This window comes from Populus euphratica, unplaced genomic scaffold, assembly GCF_000495115.2.
Source record: "Populus euphratica unplaced genomic scaffold, PopEup_1.0 scaffold843.1, whole genome shotgun sequence".
NCBI classification, from domain to species: domain Eukaryota; kingdom Viridiplantae; phylum Streptophyta; class Magnoliopsida; order Malpighiales; family Salicaceae; genus Populus; species Populus euphratica.
In genome coordinates, this window is record NW_011500710.1 from 58,621 (window position 1) to 77,144 (window position 18,524).

The window sequence follows — 18,524 nt, forward strand, 5'->3', positions numbered from 1 at the left end:
TAATGATGAGAATTTATTCTTTATCCTTTTAGCTTTCAAAATCCATTATAAAGATTTTTTTTTACAATGTTTTTCCATGTTCTACACCACACACTTCATTACCTTAATTTTTAGCAAGTTTTAATTTTTTTTTCTCAAATCTAAAGGTTAGGTTCATTTTGTTGAAAGATATTTGAGCATATTATCTCACACATAGACATATTTGTCTTTGATTGCATGATTGTTATGACACATATAATTTACAAGCTTATAATCTAAACTTGTATGTTCTCGTTTCTTGCAATTAATTTTATTAGTGTGACGAGCTAAACAATTCATGCTTACTAGTCTAATTTATTTTTCTTTATTCAACAATCTCAAGGCTTTAGCATTTTTAATATATAATATAAATTTCTTGTAAGTTTTCCGCTAACTAAATGTTTTAATCTATAATCTTTCAATTAGTTTATAGCTTATGACTTTTAGTTTGGTTCTAGAAGATTGATAAATATTTTTTTATTAGAGTTATAATTAATCTTTTAAAATTGTTAGTTTTATGCAATTATATATTTTAATGCATATCATCTAGAACTAAACTTCTAAAAAGTTGTTTTTGTTCGGTTTATATTTATAATGCTAATTGTTTATTTTGTTTTAAAAAGATATCATATTTTATTTAAATCTCTTATGAAACTAATCTTGCAATGTATGAATTTTTTTAATTTACTTTCTTTAAAAGATCTTTTTTAAAAATTACATGTGAGAAGCCAAAATATTTATTTATAAATATATTTATTCATTATTTTATATATTTTATCATGTCTTCTACTTAAGATTTGGTTGTTCTAATCAATATTATGTGGATAAGTACTACTTTAGCAATGAATATTCCACCATCACTTTTTATGGTTTATGATAAAAAATCTAAAAAGTTTGATAAATTAACCTTGAAGATACGACAATGACAACGAAAGATATTATTTTATTTAACCCTTTTGAATTTGGCAAAATTTGTAATTAAAAAAGTGTCAAAATTGTAGGATGATGAATCTAATACCAATGCTATGATAGTTGTGAATGCTTTGAATTACAATAATTTAGTGTATATGAACTACATCTAGAATGAATTTGGCAACGCATTAAATGATATGTATAGTTTAATCAAAAGTGCTAAGCATTGTGGGAAGCTTTGAAGCAAAAGTATAAGGCCAAAGATGCTAAAATAAAGAAAATCATTAAAAAAATAGATTTTAAGATGGTTGACTCAAGAACAATGATTCATGCTAAAAATACGTCTCAAGGTAAATAATTTCAAATGGATGCAATCATTCAAAAATTATCATTATTTTAGAAAGATTTCAAGAAATATCCTAAATAAAAGCGCATAAAAATAAGACTTACAAACCTTATTTTAATATTAAGATAAAAAACAATAAATTATTTCTTAAAATAAATTATATAAAACAAGAGTTACATAATAAAAATTAAAAAAATAACTTTCCACAAAGGAAAAAAGAGTCATAAAAAATTTCAACAATAAATGTTACTCGAGCCAATATAAAAAATAAAGATTTATTACCTCACAAATAAATTTAAAAAATAAACTTATTTGTTGTTATTTTTAAAAAGTTAATTTAATTAATAATTCCATGTAATAATGGAATGATAATATATATATATAATATAAAGATTTTTTTACTTATAAAATAATAATCAAGGAGTAAGGATGGTTATGCAATGACAGTAACAATAAAGATTATAATTTACAAATTGATATCGTGTAAATTATTATTTATAAAATAATTTTATGAAATTTAATAAATTTGAATATTAAGTATAAAAAAATTAATAATATTCTTATAAAATATTTTATTAAAAAAGAAACACATTTTCAAAGCCAGTAGCCCAGTACAAAGGCTCGACTAAATTCTCAATTTATTCAACAGCTCCCTTTTCCCGTAACTTTCAAAATCTAACAGAAGAAACTAATAAATCGAAAAACCAAAGGGAGAGAGAGGGCTCCGGTTTTTGCCTTCTGAATTAGTAATGCACGTAATTCTAGGGTTTTAACTCGCGGAAACGAACTCCAAACTCTCCGAGTCAACTCATACAACTTGATAACTGTAGTTTGGCTATGTACAGTGGATCAAGCGATGGCGAGAGCCACGAGGCCGCGCAGAGGAAGATCCCGCCGGCTACGTCAATGCTTTGGGTCCGTAATCTCCGGCGGTTCATCGGATCCGGTGCCGGGCTCGGATCTGAAGCCCTCATGGGTCCGTTTCTCCTTACCTTAGCTTATTTTGATTTTAATTGTGTGTTTTTGGAATTGTAGCAAAATTGGAGCTGTAGCCCTAAATATACAATCAATGTGAAATGTTAACTTAATTTTGTATTAGAGTTCTCAGTGTTTGCATGATTAGTGCTATGCTTTGATGCAGAGAGATTAAGGATAATTAGTTATTATTTTTTTGTACAGATATATTTTAGGCATTTCTAAAATTAGAATCTAAAATTGGGTTTTATTATGTAGAGCTCGAGACGAAGAGAATATTGCTAGATATTTTCAAAGAGAAGCAGCAAAAGAGTGCTGAAGGTGGTACGATACCTAGTTTCTACAAGAAGGCATGTTGGTGGAATTCTTTTGCTTGATGTTAAACTGTTTTCTTACTAGGATACATGAATGTTACTTTACAACTTTGATTTCAGTGTGTTCGTTTGTTTGTGGACAAATTCTGGGTTTTGCTTATTTTATGGAATGGAGGAATTGTGTTGATTCAATGCTAGATTTTGAGTTGTTTATTGTGATGGTATTTTTGTGTTTTCCATTATCGTTTACTGATTTTCTTTTATCTGTTTTCATTTTTTCTTTGCTTAGAAACCTGAAGAAGGATCAATTAGTCATAGGGTTCAAAGGCTGGCAAAATATCGTTTTTTGAAGGTACTGTGTTTCCACTTCTGCTTGCTATACTTGTTACTTTTTGGTTGGCTGGGGATATACTTGCTGGCTTCATTGGTAACATTATCCATTTGATTATTGCAGAAACAATCAGATCTTTTACTAAATGCTGATGATCTTGATGCAATGTGGGTTTGCTTGAGAGAAAATTGTGTGATTGATGATGCCACTGGTGCAGAAAAGGTTTGGAAGATTTGCTGTGCCAATCTGTTTCGGCATTACACCATATGTTTTTAATATGTTTGGCAGAATTTTATATTTCAGTTACTAAATCTGCATTTGTTTTCATTTAAGAATGTCCTAGCTTAACATTATCAGATATTGGGAAGTTATGCTAAGTGTTGCTTGTCACGTGATGTCTTGGTATTTGCTTTTGGTAGATGCATTTGTTAAGCTAGATTTATTCCACAATGTTTTGTTCCATGGCCTAATATTTTTATCACTTTAACCTAATTTATCTCTGGGATTATCATGTTGTAGATGAATTATGAAGATTTTTGTCACATAGCCTCTGTATGTACAGAGCAAATAGGCCCCAAATGCCGGCGCTTTTTCAGCCCATCTAATTTCATGAAGTTTGAAAAGGATGAATCTGGAAGAATTGCCATTTTGCCCTTTTACCTGTATGTGATGCGCACTGTGAGTACAGCTTTTTGGTCCCATGCTTTTATTCACAATTCTAAAGTATCGGAATTTACACATTTATTGTTTGAGCTATTTGTTGAAGTTAATCTTTGCGAGTGTTGATTACTGTTTATTGTTGTTCAGGTTTCACTTACACAGGCCAGAATTGATATGAGCGAGCTTGACGAGGACTCTGATGGATTTCTTCAGCCTCATGTATGGCTTTATGCATTTATTTTAACACTCACATTTCGCTATCTGGTCCTCCTACTATTAGATCTTTATGAATGCTTATTTATGGCAATTCACTCTTACAATCTTCTGTATAAAACAAGGATTGCTTTGTCCTCTTTCAGGAAATGGAGGCTTATATACGAGGTCTTATCCCTAATTTAGCGCAACTAAGGGATATGCCCGTTGCATTCATTCAAATGTATTGTCGCATAGCTGCTCACAAATTCTTTTTCTTCTGTGATCCTCATAGGCGAGGTTTGCATGGCTACCCTTTCATTACAGCAGTGTTTTTCTTTTTCCAGTTATTTGGCACTTATATTTTATGTCTCCTTCATTTATGCAATCATTCTTGTTATTTGATTGTTGCAGTAATTACATATGTTTGCTCATTACCATAACCTGTGCGCTCCCTTTAAATGTTTTATTAGAATACAGGGTATGACTCAACTTTTTTGTATCTGTGCTTCTTGGTCTCCCCTTAACTAGCTAGAAAAATACTTGAAATTAAACTTTAGTGAGGAAGGGGTTTCAAATTTTTTAGTTGTTGTACATTAGATGTTTTTATTTTGCTGATGACCTAGGCTGATAATAAACGTCTGCAAATATCTTGAAAGGTTGAAGATAATATTTATTACCTAAATGTTTGAAGAGTGAATTTCATAAGCTTTTGGGACTTGAAATGGAAACTGACACATATACCAATCTGTCCTTTAAAAGATAGTTTGATGTATGGAATTCTAGTCACTGTGAATGGAAGGGGATCGGTGAATTAAGATCTAAATGGCCTAATTGTTACCTCTTCTCGCCTGGTTTTCCTTTTATTTATTTTTTAAGAATTTTGAATTTCCTTTGTACTGGCATTTCAGAGTAGTTGACAGTTAGTTTTTCTTTACAGGGAAATCTTGCATAAAGAAGGTGCTTCTTAGCAACTGTCTCCAGGAATTGATGGAACTGCACCAGGTGGATTATGGATTTATATGTTTGAACTTCTAGTTGCATGGATAGACAATTGATAGTAGTTTTACACCTGTTTGCTTTTCTTTTCTGACACTAAAATCCTTTCCTTGATTCTCCATTTGTTTTGTGCCTTCTCTTTTCCTTCTTCCATGACCGTGGTTATGCCTATAAATGAAAAGGTTGCAGCAATTTTGGACATTCTTTCTTAACATCCTGAAAGTTTAAAAACAGAAATATGGAGGAAAACCCAGTAGGTCTTGTTGCTGTATCATGTGCTGTATATATACATGAGTTCTACTACAAGATAAATTAGGAACTATCTAAAAGACATATCTAATGAATACAATCTTATAAGAACCCGTACAGCTCAGGAACAATACCCTGTCAGATACATGAATTTGTTGCTTTCAAATTCTATCTACTACATTACCATCAATACTGAAAAGAAAAATTTTGCTACATCTTCTGGAGTACAGTGGAACACTGGGATATGGAACTTGTTTTCCTAGAGATGATTTTTGTAGAAACACAATTGACTTGAATGTTGTCATTGCTTGTTACAGGGGAGCACCCGCACCCAATGCCCAGTTCTTGCCTGCTTTCTTTATGTGATGAATAATTAGCTTTTAAATGCATTGTAGCCTTGTAGCCTGCCTTGTCTGTTCTCTTTGGCCAGTTAAGATGTATAAGACACTAATTTGTGTAAATAATCCCAATATATTTTGGTTTGGATCCATTTTTTGGTTCTAAATTTTTTCTATAAATAGGAAAGTGAGGAGGAAGTCACTGACACTGAACAAGCAGAAAATTGGTTTTCTTTGATGTCTGCACAACGAATATGTGGTGAGTGCTTTTAATTTTTTGCAGTCCCTTTGTTTTTGTTTCCAAACTACTTTTGATCTGGTGGATTTTTTTTTTTAAATAGTTTCCCGTCTCTCCCCTCTGCCCGAACTCTTCCCTTTACCTTTTACCTTTTCTATTGTTCCCTGCATGCATTCTTTTATGAGCCTTGTTAACTCTGAGATTAAGCATCAAGTAGAAGTCAGTGCAGTTTAAAGCAATGTGCATGTAGGTTTTGTAGTCATCTAATTATCTAATGGTAATGCGAGAAGCTTTTGACAATCATCATAGAAAGACGATGGCAATATAAGGGTAGATGATTGGTATAGCTGTTAGAGTCCAGGGCAGAGGAAATAAAGAATTGAGTGTAGAGTCTCTCTTTCAAGGCTCATCTGTTTGTATAAGGTCTATCAATTGAAATTGCTTGCTGTTAGTGACATAGAATGATTGATTGAGTTACAATGTGTTGACATGAAGAATTAGGCTTCAGGAAATTTTGTAATTTGGCACAGGAGCAGTCCAACTTAGTTGTATATAATTATTGTTCATTCCTCTGTAGATATGTTCCTTGCCCTTGATAAAGATATGAACGGAACACTGAGCAAGCAAGAACTTCAAGAATATGCTGATGGTACGCTGACAGAAATCTTTATTGAAAGAGGTAGGAGTTTTAATTAGTTTATCAGAATCTATGACCTTTTGATTTCTTTTCCTGGGAATGTAATTTCTCCAGAGATTGCTGTTTTCATTCTTTGTTTGTTATGCTTTGATAGTGTTTGATGAGCATGTCCGCCGTGGAAAGATTGGTGGAGGGAATACTCGGGAAATGGACTTTGAAAGTTTTCTCGACTTTGTTTTGGCATTAGAAAACAAAGACACCCCTGAAGGGTTAACATATTTATTTCGCTGTCTTGATCTCCAAGGACGGGGATTTCTTACCACTGCTGATATTCACTCACTTTTCAGGTGAACATTCTTTCAGCATTTAAATTAGCCTGCACTGCATTGTTTCAATATTTTTTTCATCATTTTCTTTGGTTGCCAAGAGTTTATGAAACAAAAACTTTCATCACGAGCAACCAATTTTGAAATAACTTATGGAAGTAAAGAAGGGGAGCACCTAAGAGCTGAGATGCTACCTGATACAACCTTCCTAGAGAAAACTCTGTGGTTTCCTGCTTGTAGTGCTTAAGCAATTCTGCAAGCCTCAAATGTTCAGAGACATGAACCTAGATATCAGACTGAAATAAAGATCACAATAACCTTCATTGGGATGTCATTGCTATTTTTATTTTACAGTTTCAGCTGGTGGTAGGCTAACATCGTCCTCTTGAACATTTTATTTACCTTTGAAACAGGGATGTACACCAGAAATGGATTGAAGGCGGGAACTATGAATTGTGTATTGAGGATGTGAGGGATGAAATATGGGATATGGTCAAGCCAGCTGACCCATTGAGTATTACACTGGCTGATCTGCTAGCTTGCAAACAAGGTGGGACTGTAGCCAGCATGCTTATAGACGTGCGCGGTTTTTGGGCCCATGATAACAGAGAGAATCTTCTCCAGGAAGAGGAAGAACCAGAAGAGGAGTGACATCTGCTATCTAGAAGCTAGCCATTCATGCACTAACACAAATCTGTTTCTTTCCTTGGGATTAACAGATTTTTTTTTAATTTTTTTTGTGCGCGCACTCTGTTAGGTAAACTCTATGAGCGAATTTCATGTAAAAAGATGCAACAGCTGTGCATTCAGATAGTGTAAAGCAAACATGTATAACAGTAACGCATTCTGATAGTGAAAAGCAAGCACTGGAATTATTGTTCCTTTGCGCAGTCTGATTTCTGGATTCAGAATTCAGAAAGAGTTGTTGGATGTGTTTCCAAGCCTATCTCGTTGAACTGTCAAGTTTCTGATAATAAATCCTTCGGCAAAAATTCTGATCTTCAATTCAGGCGGTTCTTTCAGTTTATTTTGTTTCCAGATATTAAGATCTTTGAAATGCCTCTCTTTTGGTGAGGCAACGGCAATGGAGGCTACAACTTGCTGTCTCTTTCAGGATTCCAGCAAATGACATTTGTCACCTCATCTCAGCTTCTAGTTAATGGTAACAGTTGATTTCATGTGATTTTCTTCGATGAATAATGTACCAAAACGCTTGACGGATGTATGCGTAAATGTTATCAACAATTCAACATGATCAGTCTTTCCAGAGCAAATGGTATTCTCACAAGACTTATATTCTTTGGAGATACAAGAAATGATTTGCATTCATACAACAACAAACGGATTAAACCAACCATCAATTCAAGGAAAAAACCTAGCAGGTGGTATGCTTGTACAACCCGTTCCCTCCCCGCCTGCCTTGATATAAAGAAGAGCAGCCCATTCCATGGGAGACCATTGAGAAACTGCGAATTCAATGTAATTACATAATTTCTGTATCCTTTCCTAAATAACCCTGCTCCAACTTTTACCGCTGGTAAGATCTTCAGCATTGCATCTCCATGTTGCATCTCACATTCCACCCTCCATTTGAGGGTCTTAACCCACAGAATTTGGCTCATTCTCCAGCAACATGCTGAGCTCCCTATGTGATTATTCATGCAATTGAGCAAAATGTCAATGTTTGAGAAATCATACAGGTGAATTACATGTAAAACCACAAACAGCTTTCAATTAGCAGTCTCGATGCCTCAGGCAGCAGGGTCCTAGCGTAAATTAAGTGCTCCTCGATGTGCAATGATGCTAAAGACAAATGAAAGTCCCAAGTCCCAGTTCCACACTTAGTCTGATTGTTTATATTCAACCACCATGTCATAAGTTTCCATTGTAAGTGAGCTTTCTGCAAAACATCTAAAGAGCATTTTCTTCTCATTATAATGTTAATGTAAATTCTAAATTATCTTAAAAATGAAGAAACTGAAATACAGAAAATGATGCAATTGTATTTGAATTGTATACCTAAGTTCATGCCAAAACGTGTGGGTCCAACCATGCAAAAAACATCGCAGTGATTCAAGAAAGTGGTCTTCAACACCAAGCTGATCTGACTGAACATCAGACCCGCGTTCAAGGCTTGCAATAAAAAGAGAGGAGGCAAGATGAACGATGACAGATGGATCTGGGTCCTCAAGGATCGCCTGTAGCTCCCTTTGAATCCATGGTTCTATCCTGTGCAGTATCCTTTGTTTCATGCAACCATTTCTTGATATAATCTGAATGTTTAAAAACATGACAATAGAATCAGTAGGAAGAAACAATAAAATCAAACAGAATTCGACCCTCTTCCATGCTAAACCCTCAAGCAAATCAATGACAAAGCCTTGAACCAATGATCCGGAATCCACTATAAGAAAAATACAATTTTAACAACAAACGAGCACCAATTTTCTCACAAACAAAGAAATGGTTCATAATATTTCCTCTAGAAGGGAGATGAGTTCAGCAAAGCCTGTTAGCCTAAAGCTATCAATTTTCCAAAACAAACAACAATGCATCATGTCACTTGGGAAAGCAAAAGTAGCAAGCACCCACCATAATCCATAGCAGGAAAAGATGGCAAACAAGTGCATGCAGTGAAGTAAAGTATCACAAAACTATGACTTTGCCAATGTGCTTGTTCAAAAAACGGAACACGACCACTTAACCTCATAAAGGTTTTGAGGAGAATACCTGCTTGAGGCAATTCCTCGAAGATATAGGAACAGCATGCAATCTTTGATTATATATGCTGCAAAAAAAAAAAAAAAAAAAAAAAAAAAAAAAAAAAAAAAGAAGAAGAAGAAAGGAATCAGCATCATATCAACCAAGAAAAGCATAGTTCGGATTCAATAATCCTCACTCAAATTAACAAAACTTAGGTCAATTAGGGTACCTAGCACGCCACTGAAGCTTTCTTTGAGCAATAACATCAGAACCCACAGATCCTGGCATTGGCTGTCCAAATCTTCGCCGGCATGGTAATGGCCTACTTCTCCGATTAGCAACATTCAATCCAGCTCTAAAATCAAACAAAGAAGACATGCTCTTTTTAGATTCAAATCTTCAAAATCAATTTAAGTTTTTTTTTTTTTTAATAAATTTCTCTGATTACATCATGCCGAGCCATACTATACGAAGATAAATTTAATTTATCTAAAGCATCTCCATGTAATTGTTTTATAAAAATTTCAAAAAAATTGACATTTCTACAAAAAAAAGAGACAATAAATTTAATCTCAATTAAATCACATAAATATCAACTTAATCATCATATAATAGGACATAACAAAACCTCACCGTTGCCTATAGCTCAAGATATCTAGCGGAGTGACCCTTCTGCTCTCCCTGACCACCGGTAATTTCTCCGTCGAGAAATTTCGAGTGGAGAGAATGATTCTACAGAACCAAGAATTGAACTCCGAACTACAGAGAGGACACTTCCGCTTGATATCGCTCCACTTGCGGATGCAATCGAGACAATAAGCGTGTAAGCAAACCCTAATCACCGCAACTCTTCGGTAATCTTCTTCGCCACCAAAATCTTTTAAGCATACTGGACATGACTGCCCCCGTATTGCTGGCAAAATTACTTTCGATAAGAACTTCTCTTGACTCTGCCTCTTTGACCTCCGCGAAGCAATCGAAGACGACGATTCCATTCCGGTAGTGATGCCTAGATAGTGATGGCCAGCCCTCCTCCGTTTTACAGTTTCTGTACAAAAGCCTTTGGGAACGGTTGAGATCATATTCTTTTAAATTTTAAATTTTTTATTAAAAATTATTTTTTATTTTTTAAATTCTTTTGACATATTAATTTAAAAAATAATTTTTAAAATATAAAAATATTATTTTAATATATTTTTAAATAAAAAATACTTAAAACTGCTATTACTGTTATAATTCCCAACAAGCCTTTTATTATTGTATCAATGAATCAATTTGAAATTATTGAATATCTTTTGATATAGATGTAAAACCTGATGAACCCAAACCCAAAAAAAATAAGATTTATGAATTAAGAGAGTTTATAAAAACTCATTTTTTTTTATAATTTAAATATATATTTTTATAATTTAATAAAAATTATCCTAACCCTGCATATTAATAAATTTATAAAAGTGACTTTAGTGAACATTGCAATATTTATAGAATTCATAGCTGTTATGTTTATCGGTAATATGGAGTAGAATAATTTTTAAAAGCATTTTTTAATTGAAAAAATATATTAAAATAATATATTATTTTAAATGTTTTATATAAATTACTTTTAAAAAATATTAATTTAATATTTTTTTAAAATATATTCAAACCACCAACATCCGCATCAAATAATCCAAAAAAATCATTTTTTTTTAGATTAACGTGGACGTCCGGGTCAGCTTGCACGCGTCACGACTAATCCCACAGGCATAAAAAAAATAAAAAAAAAATCATTTCCTTTTTTTTTAGATTAACGTGGGTGTCCGGGCCAGCTTGCGCGCATCACGACTAATCCCACGGGCCCTGAAGTTAACAACTATGTAAGTCTCGAGTGGCCATTATATGAGCAACTAAGAACTCGAATATGAGACTATAGAAGAAGAAAAAAAAAAAAAAACAAGGCTATTCTAAAAATAAAAAAAAATCATTTCTTGCTTGGTGAAGACAAGGGAAAGAAGTCGGGCAATCAAAAACCTGCCCCTATCCCTGTCGGGTCACATAAAAACAAGGCTATTCTTGAGCCCAGACAAGTCGGGGTAAACGACACCCATTTCACTGGGTCGGATCCAATTTTAAAAACGATAGAAACGACGTGTCGTCTAAACCGAGCGGGCTGGGGTTCTCCTTCCAGGAAGAGCATGAGGAGACGCATTGGCTTTCCAAAATTCAGCCCCAAAAGCACACTCTCTTCTTTACAGTACTCGCATTGCATTGCGTACAAATTAGAGCTTCATTCTCCGTCTGGTTTTGGGTTAAAAAATGGATGTGCCGAAGGATCAAATCACAGCTCTTCTCGACCACGAACTCTACAATTCCGCTCAAATCCTCGTAATTAATACTACATTTTCATCTTTTTTTTTGAAAAGTAAAATAAAAAATAAAAACATAATTCGCTTTTGCAGGGTAGCTTTCTGGTCTCATCAGCTACAGTTAGTCTGGAAACCAGCCCTCAGCTCAAAGCCGAAAATCAGGTTTTTCTCATTTTTATTTTTATTTTTAAAACTTTGATAATATTTTTTATGTGATTACGTTTTTTTTTCAGATTCTCCTTGGAGATGCATTGTTTCGCGAGAGAGAGTTTCGCAGAGCGATTGTGAGTTTTTTTTTTTTTTTAATTTGAAGAATCTGGAATTTAATTATTTTGCGTTTTTATTTTTTTTTTCTTATGAATTTTTTATAGCATACGTATAAGCAAGCATTGCATTACTACAAGATAATTCCGAAACAGAGTTCGACAACTTCTCGAAGTATGTTATCGAACAGGTCTTCTTCTCCGAATTCCTTTAACATTTCAGCCATTAATGAAAATGAGGTACATTGATTTATCTCTTTTATACACATACATTGATTGATAGCTTTCTTAGAAAAGAAAAGATGGATGGAGACAGTGGAGATAAAGGGACAAGTTTCTCAGTACATCTTGTTTTGAAATTACAAAAACTTACTCCAAAACTATATCTAAGACATTTTTTTCATCTCTGTCTTTGTCTCTTCAACTAAACACGATTTTTGTATCTATGCCTTCCATCCCAGAACAATAATCAAACGCAACCATGGTATGGTGTATTTTGAATTTTTACAGTTTTATTTGTCTCAATGGTAGGTGAAGTTCAAGATCGCATCATGTCACACCACATTGAATGAAACTAGAGCTGCACTTGTTGAGGTCTTTTTATGTAGTGTATTTTTTTGTTTTATGAATAATTTCTTGCTTTCAGTTAATTAGGTTGTTTATTTTGAAGATGGAAGGAATTCCTAGCAAGGCAAGAACTTTGCAGATGAGTTTATTGATGGCAAAGCTTTATAGAAGTTCTAGACATACTCGCCTTGCTATCACTTGTTACAAAGAGTGCTTAAGGTGTGTCAAGTTGCTTTGCAATTTTTGTTACATAGGCTGGATGGAAGTGGTAGCCTCCCCTTTGGTTAAATTCCAAATACTCTATTTGATCCCTGGTCCTGAGTCCAACACCAGGGAAGTTTACTAGCTAAGATAGTTTGCATCCACCGAGTTGCTTTCTTATGTGAATTTAGATTCACCCACTTGATAAGCAAATGTGTGTGTATATATATATATATTTGCTAATCTTTTTCTTATAAATTTTGTGGTATGATTTCTGTTAGCCCTGCTATGTCATATCTGGAGAGTCCTGAAACAAATATGGTGCTTCTGATGATGGTTTCACTTGATTGAATTTTGGAGAAACTTGTTGCCTCAGGATTATTTAATTAACATATTGTGGTTCTGTGGACTCCTGTGTACTTGTGTTCAATATGTTTTTTCACCTCTTTTAATTACTATCGCTTACATTTTCAGTGACTTACAAACTGTTGTACATGCTTGTTCACCTATTTGTGTCAAATTAGCAATTCTTTTTTCCTTTATTCATACTATAGAGATTATTATATTTGATCTATATTTTTCTTGTGGGTGCATTTTTGGCAGGCATTGCCCTTTTGTCATCGAGGCTATCGTAGCTTTGGCAGAACTGGGAGTTGCTGCCAAGGATGTTATTTCACTTTTTTCACAGGTTTGTTATGGATGACGTTCGCTCTTTCACAAGTATGTGAGAAATCATGTTTCACTTCTATCCCGGTAAAATCATTTTCATCTTCATGAATGCTGACTTTTTTTTCGCTTTAGCAAGTCCAGTAAGGCTTTGTTGAGCTGGTATGAAGTTTTACTTTGTCATATTTATGCAAGGTTACATGGCACAAGAAGTAATCTAAGTGAAGACTTTGTCTTGTTTGAGTTATAAATAAATTGTCATGTTGTTCCTATCAAAACATTCACAGTTTATATACCATGGAGGAAATAGTTCTCGCTTATTTAGTAGAATATTTGGCTTATCTAGGATTCAATTTCTCAAAAGCATGAAACCATGTAGTGGCAGGTTAGTTGTTTTCTGCCGCCCATAAGATTTTCTCACAATTCATAGCGAATGATTTGATGTTCTGCAGCGTTGTCGAGTTCATGGAAAAATAAGATTTTAAATGAATCTGCATGGCTTCCTTTTCTTCTTACCTTGGTGTTTGTGAAATGTTTGGATTGTGTTTGCTTGTGAGAGTCTTCAAAACTTCCTGGAAAATTTTACTAGAAATAGAAAGCTAAAGAAAACATGTTTACTAATTGAGTAAAGATTGTTTTCTTAGAAACATGTGTTTTCTTATTCTCCAATTTTTTGGAAAATTGGAGATCACCAAAATGTTGTTTTCCAAATTCTTCTCTATAAAAACAAGGCCCTTGTTTGATTTATCTAATGTTTTATGGTCATTCCTTTTAATATTTTCAATTTATGCCAAACAAGGTCCTTGTTTTCTATTTTGGAAAAATTGTGTCTAATAAACATGTTTCTTTATTTCTCCACAGAAAAATCTCTTTAGAATATATAAGAAAACTAGAGATAGAGATTAAAAAACTATTTTATGAAACTAAACACAACCTTGATGTCTTTGGGGCACCTCTATTATGGTTGCAGGTATCAAATAGAAGTGGGAGAGCTCCACTTGATCATACCGATTCTACTCGCTGGCTTCAGGTAAGTATGGCATGAGACAGATTACATTTGGGTCTGTTTTGAACTGCTAACAGCTCTATGGTTCTCCACTATCAGCATTTGTCTTCATTTCTCACAGTAAACTTTTTTCCTAAACAAAACGCTCCTATGGTGTTAAGTTTGTTTGAATGGCTTTAAATTTCAGTCTTCAATCAAAATCATCATTCAAGGAAAAGGGAGAAAAAAAAACAACTAGATGTTCATCCTTGTGTCATGGAAACGCCATTCTTTTCCTTATGAAATCAAACATGTACTGTACAAGGATTGTCATTCTTTGCACAGTAATCACCTTGGGGTGAGTGCTGAGCCAGTTTGGCATTGTGGTGGCTAAAAAGTCACTGCAGCTACAACTCTGCACAAGCCTTTTCTGGTGCTTTGCAGAAAAAGCTTGTACTTCCATGCTATTGGAGCTTTTTTTGATACCATCACCACAAAGTCAAAACACAGAATGATTTCCCTGTCTATACTGCATGTTTTGCTATCACCCAATCTTGAAGAACAAATGAACACCCTTGTCCAGTGGCATTCTTGGCAGTATATATTATGGAAAAAGAAAATCACTTGAAACATTATAGCTTATATTATTAATCAGTTACCTTTTTAACGGTTGGTTTGCATTGCATTGTTTATGCCAGCTTAAAATATTATAATTTGTTATTTGTATGCAGCGCTATGTTGAGGCCCAGTGCTGTATTGCTTCAAATGATTACAAAGGTAAAATAATCATGTTTCAAAGATATGTCTGCATGTTTATATGCTAATGCATGCATATCTGCTGCCAACACAACTAGGTTTAGATGGGGACCTCTATTGTTAGCAACCTGACCTGATATAAAAGCAAATAGATTAGTAAATAAAGGGGGTATGCTAAATGCTGATCAGCTGCTATTAATTGATTATCTTAGTGAATACAATCCCAAATATTTTTAGGTGAATACAAAAGAAATTTTATATAGCAACTGTAGCAAGTTCGTAATTTACTTTCCTTTCTTGGATTTCCCAATTACAAGATGTGTTTTCTTCTGTTGCATGCCGTGTCAGCTTTAGTGGTTATTGATTGATCATTGATCCATTATGGATCTCACTCCTAGGCTCTTTTCCTTTTGTTGGCAGGTGGTTTGGAGCTCTTTGGAGAACTCTTGCAACGTTTTCCAAATAATATACACATATTACTTGAAATCGCAAGGGTAAGAAATGCTATACTATAATCTGTGCAACCTGGCTATATGTATTAATTGTTTATGTTTTACTAATATGTAACCTGATGTCTTAAGGCTGAAGCCATAATTGGGAAGAATGATGAGGCCATAATGAATTTTGAGAAGGTATTAGAAGTTATGTTTTCCACATTGAGGAACTTTTCAATGTCTGCACATGCACAAACATGCTAAGTTCATGAACTTGCAGGTTCGATCAATTGATCCGTATGTTGTAACTTATATGGATGAGTATGCGATGCTTCTAAAGACCAAAGGTGATTTTTCAAAGCTAAACAAGTTGGTGCATGATTTGCTGAGTATTGATCCCACAAGGCCAGAAGTTTTTGTGGCTTTGTCTGTCCTGTGGGAAAAGAAGGATGAGATAGGAGCATTGTCTTATGCTGAGAAGGTTAGCTAGCTTTTGTTATAATATGATTCTTTTCTCCATCTTTGTAATGCCACAAATCCACTGATTCTTCTTGCAACCAGAGCATCAGGATTGATGAGAGACACATACCGGGTTACATTATGAAGGTAAAAGATATTTTATGCCTGATAGAACAGATATTGTTTTGATCAAAGTCTTCTTTGAGATTGTTGTGGGTTGATACATGTCTGTTGTCCAAATCTCAATGAACATTATAATCTTTTCTCTGATAACAGGGTGCTTTGCTCTTGTCACTAAAGCGTCCAGAAGCAGCCGTAATTGCTTTCAGGGGAGCTCAAGAATTAAGAGCCGATCTCCGTTCATATCAAGGTACAACTGTACAATCTGTAAGGGAAAAAAAAAAAAAACAAGAACAGAACTTCATTTATTCATCTGCATAATTTCCATTTATATCTATGATTGGCTTACACATAAACCAAATGGAATGGTAACAAGAAAAACAATCCAGGAATAATTGAATCAATTACAATTTCAGGTTTGGTTCATTCATATTTGGCATTCTCCAAAATTAAAGAGGCTTTGCATGCTGCTAGAGAGGCAATGAAGGCCATGCCTCAGTCTGCAAAGGCACTAAAATTAGTTGGGGATGTACACGCTAGTAACTCTGGTGGAAGAGAGAAGGTAAAGCTGTAACAGATCATTTTAACTTCCTTTTCTTTTGGTTAAGGATCCCCATTCATCAGCTCATGAGTGCCTGTCTCTATATTTATGGCTAAAGAAGGCTATCTAATGTCAAATTCAACAGGCAAAAAAGTTCTATGAGTCAGCACTGAGGCTGGAACCTGGTTACCTTGGTGCAGCATTAGCCTTGGCTGAGCTTCATGTCATCGAGGGTCGAAATGGGGATGCTGTATCTCTGCTTGAGCGATATCTCAAGGATTGGGCAGATGACTCTCTTCATGTGAAGTTGGCTCAAGTATTTGCAGCCACTAATATGCTGCAAGAGGCTTTGTCACATTATCAGGCTGCATCAAGGTAGAACATTAAAGATACACTCAGATTTATTTAATCTAGAATCTGAGTATCTGAATGTCTGCGTGCTTTTATTGTTGATTCCCAACAATGCATCGCATTGCATTGCTGTTAATGCCCACAATTTAAAACTGTGGTTGCAGAATAAACCCACAGAATGAAGCTGCCAAAAAAGGGCTAGAGCGCTTGGAAAAACAGATGAAGGTCAGTATAACATTTTTCGTTTTCAGTTTCTGCACTGTCTAACTAGTGCCTTTGACCAGGCAAAATGTACTTGGTAAACTGACTTGGGGTGGGGTTGGCGGCTTGGAGAAAATCCTATTTTGCAACTAAATGTTACTTACTGCAGGGGGTGGATCCAGATGCACCTGAAGAAGATGAAGAAAATGAGGTTGAGGATGCCGATGGAGACCAAGAAGAGACTGATCTTTTATAAAAGTAAAGCCAAAGATCCTGTAAATTTTGTATGGGATCAGGAAATTATTTCCACCAAGATTGTTGGTCGAGAAAAAGCTGTCACTGGTGGACTACGGCAAAAATTGCCATGCTGGCAATGGACCGAGCTCTTATTCCAGCAATTAGAGCATTCGAGTTACATAGAACTGAAAATCGAGGTGGTTCTGTAGAGCTCATTTGCTTGATGGTGTAGGAATGAGAATCATTTATTTTGTTCAATATGTTGTTTGTATGTCATTGTTTCAATTGTGCTCTAGAGGGGGTAAAGTTCTGATTCCAGAGCCTTTCGATCCTTAATTTGTACACGTTTTATTTTTTGGTCCTAAATTCAAATAAGTTGATACTAGAAATTACTTCGCGATAAACTCTTGAAGGCCATTGGTTTATTTTTCAAATCTATATATAGCACGTTGTAATTTCAGAAAATTGGGATGCAAGGTGTCACTATCTCTTTACTATGGGATGATTAAGGTAATTTGTCATTGGAAAGTGGTTTTCGTTCTGGATTCTAACTGCAAGGAAAGTATAATGTAAACTTGCAAAATAATATTCTTTTCTGCTGTGTTTTATGGAGCAGGTATGCTATGATGCATAGCAGTGCGTCAATTTGGCAAATGACCAAACGGGCTAAGAGAGGAAAAGGAAGAGTGGCCGGCGCCATGCTGATGACAATGAGAGGTACAAGAATGCTAGGGTTTGCAAACAATCTGCTATTAATACAGAAAGGGTTGGAATGACAGTTAAAAAAGCACTGAGATGTAAGACTTGAGACACTCGGCTGATGCACAGCCATCTTCCTGTAAAACCTGTGGTGAGAATGTGGGATGAATGGAGGCCTCAATGCTGTCGATGATATGTCTGTTACTGTAAGTCAGCTTGTTTGGCTAACCTGAGCACATGAAAGATATCAATTCGATGGTGCGTAAAAGACCCGTAGCGTATTTGTCGCAAACAGGGATTTTTAGCCCCAACAGAACCTAGGAAAGGATAATTTTCAGGGACTAGCCCTCTTTCCCTGACCTGCCTACTTTCTTTCCTTATTTACAGAGAAATTTTATTTATTCATTTTCAACAATGTTTATGTGCACTGTTAAAGCATCCGAGAAAATGGCTGTTGAACC

At 34.7% G+C, this 18,524-nt stretch overlaps 3 protein-coding genes across 5 annotated transcripts; 2 read left to right on the forward strand and 1 right to left on the reverse strand.

Annotated features, from left to right (window-relative positions):
- The first annotated feature begins 1,912 nt into the window (after positions 1–1,912).
- Positions 1,913–7,416, forward strand: LOC105116090 (probable serine/threonine-protein phosphatase 2A regulatory subunit B'' subunit TON2). Its single transcript, XM_011013273.1, has 12 exons — positions 1,913–2,252; positions 2,510–2,601; positions 2,855–2,917; positions 3,020–3,118; positions 3,416–3,574; positions 3,704–3,775; positions 3,916–4,048; positions 4,689–4,753; positions 5,518–5,593; positions 6,150–6,251; positions 6,364–6,556; positions 6,949–7,416. Exons 1-12 carry the CDS (start codon positions 2,114–2,116, stop codon positions 7,184–7,186), a joined length of 1,431 nt encoding a protein of 476 aa, XP_011011575.1. The 5' UTR covers positions 1,913–2,113; the 3' UTR covers positions 7,187–7,416.
- LOC105116089 (RING/U-box superfamily protein) lies at positions 7,276–10,285 on the reverse strand. 2 transcript variants are annotated; one of them, XM_011013272.1, is made up of 6 exons: positions 9,872–10,285; positions 9,468–9,593; positions 9,266–9,323; positions 8,555–8,808; positions 8,340–8,446; positions 7,276–7,763 (listed from the first exon to the last, which is right to left on the reverse strand). In XM_011013272.1, exons 1-5 carry the CDS (start codon positions 10,231–10,233, stop codon positions 8,377–8,379), a joined length of 870 nt encoding a protein of 289 aa, XP_011011574.1. In that variant the 5' UTR covers positions 10,234–10,285; the 3' UTR covers positions 7,276–7,763; positions 8,340–8,376. The 2 variants fall into 2 exon arrangements, with proteins under 2 accessions (XP_011011574.1, XP_011011573.1); XM_011013271.1 differs by lacking the exon at positions 7,276–7,763 and having other exon boundaries at positions 8,207–8,446.
- A 1,121-nt stretch (positions 10,286–11,406) lies between these two features.
- APC7 (tetratricopeptide repeat (TPR)-containing protein) lies at positions 11,407–18,258 on the forward strand. Of its 2 annotated transcripts, XM_011013274.1 has the most exons (19): positions 11,408–11,602; positions 11,677–11,745; positions 11,817–11,867; positions 11,955–12,086; positions 12,378–12,440; positions 12,517–12,632; positions 13,218–13,302; positions 14,251–14,310; positions 14,997–15,042; positions 15,442–15,515; positions 15,603–15,653; positions 15,736–15,936; positions 16,017–16,061; positions 16,191–16,284; positions 16,451–16,596; positions 16,721–16,950; positions 17,091–17,151; positions 17,297–17,874; positions 17,981–18,258. In XM_011013274.1, exons 1-18 carry the CDS (start codon positions 11,534–11,536, stop codon positions 17,381–17,383), a joined length of 1,680 nt encoding a protein of 559 aa, XP_011011576.1. In that variant the 5' UTR covers positions 11,408–11,533; the 3' UTR covers positions 17,384–17,874; positions 17,981–18,258. The 2 variants fall into 2 exon arrangements, with proteins under 2 accessions (XP_011011577.1, XP_011011576.1); XM_011013275.1 differs by lacking the exon at positions 12,378–12,440 and having other exon boundaries at positions 11,407–11,602.
- Positions 18,259–18,524: the final 266 nt, after the last annotated feature.

Coding starts and splice junctions, on each gene's coding strand:
- LOC105116090 (XM_011013273.1), top strand. CDS start 2,114: ATGTACAGTGGATCAAGCGATGGCGAGAGCCACGAGGCCGCGCAGAGG. Junction 3,575..3,703: donor ACCTGTATGTGATGCGCACT/GTGAGTACAGCT, acceptor ATTGTTGTTCAG/GTTTCACTTACACAGGCCAG. Junction 4,754..5,517: donor AATTGATGGAACTGCACCAG/GTGGATTATGGA, acceptor TTCTATAAATAG/GAAAGTGAGGAGGAAGTCAC.
- LOC105116089 (XM_011013272.1), bottom strand. CDS start 10,233: ATGGAATCGTCGTCTTCGATTGCTTCGCGGAGGTCAAAGAGGCAGAGT. Junction 8,809..9,265: donor CGAGGAATTGCCTCAAGCAG/GTATTCTCCTCA, acceptor TTAAACATTCAG/ATTATATCAAGAAATGGTTG. Junction 8,447..8,554: donor ACGTTTTGGCATGAACTTAG/GTATACAATTCA, acceptor AATGCTCTTTAG/ATGTTTTGCAGAAAGCTCAC.
- APC7 (XM_011013274.1), top strand. CDS start 11,534: ATGGATGTGCCGAAGGATCAAATCACAGCTCTTCTCGACCACGAACTC. Junction 15,043..15,441: donor TGCTTCAAATGATTACAAAG/GTAAAATAATCA, acceptor TTTTGTTGGCAG/GTGGTTTGGAGCTCTTTGGA. Junction 15,654..15,735: donor CCATAATGAATTTTGAGAAG/GTATTAGAAGTT, acceptor ATGAACTTGCAG/GTTCGATCAATTGATCCGTA.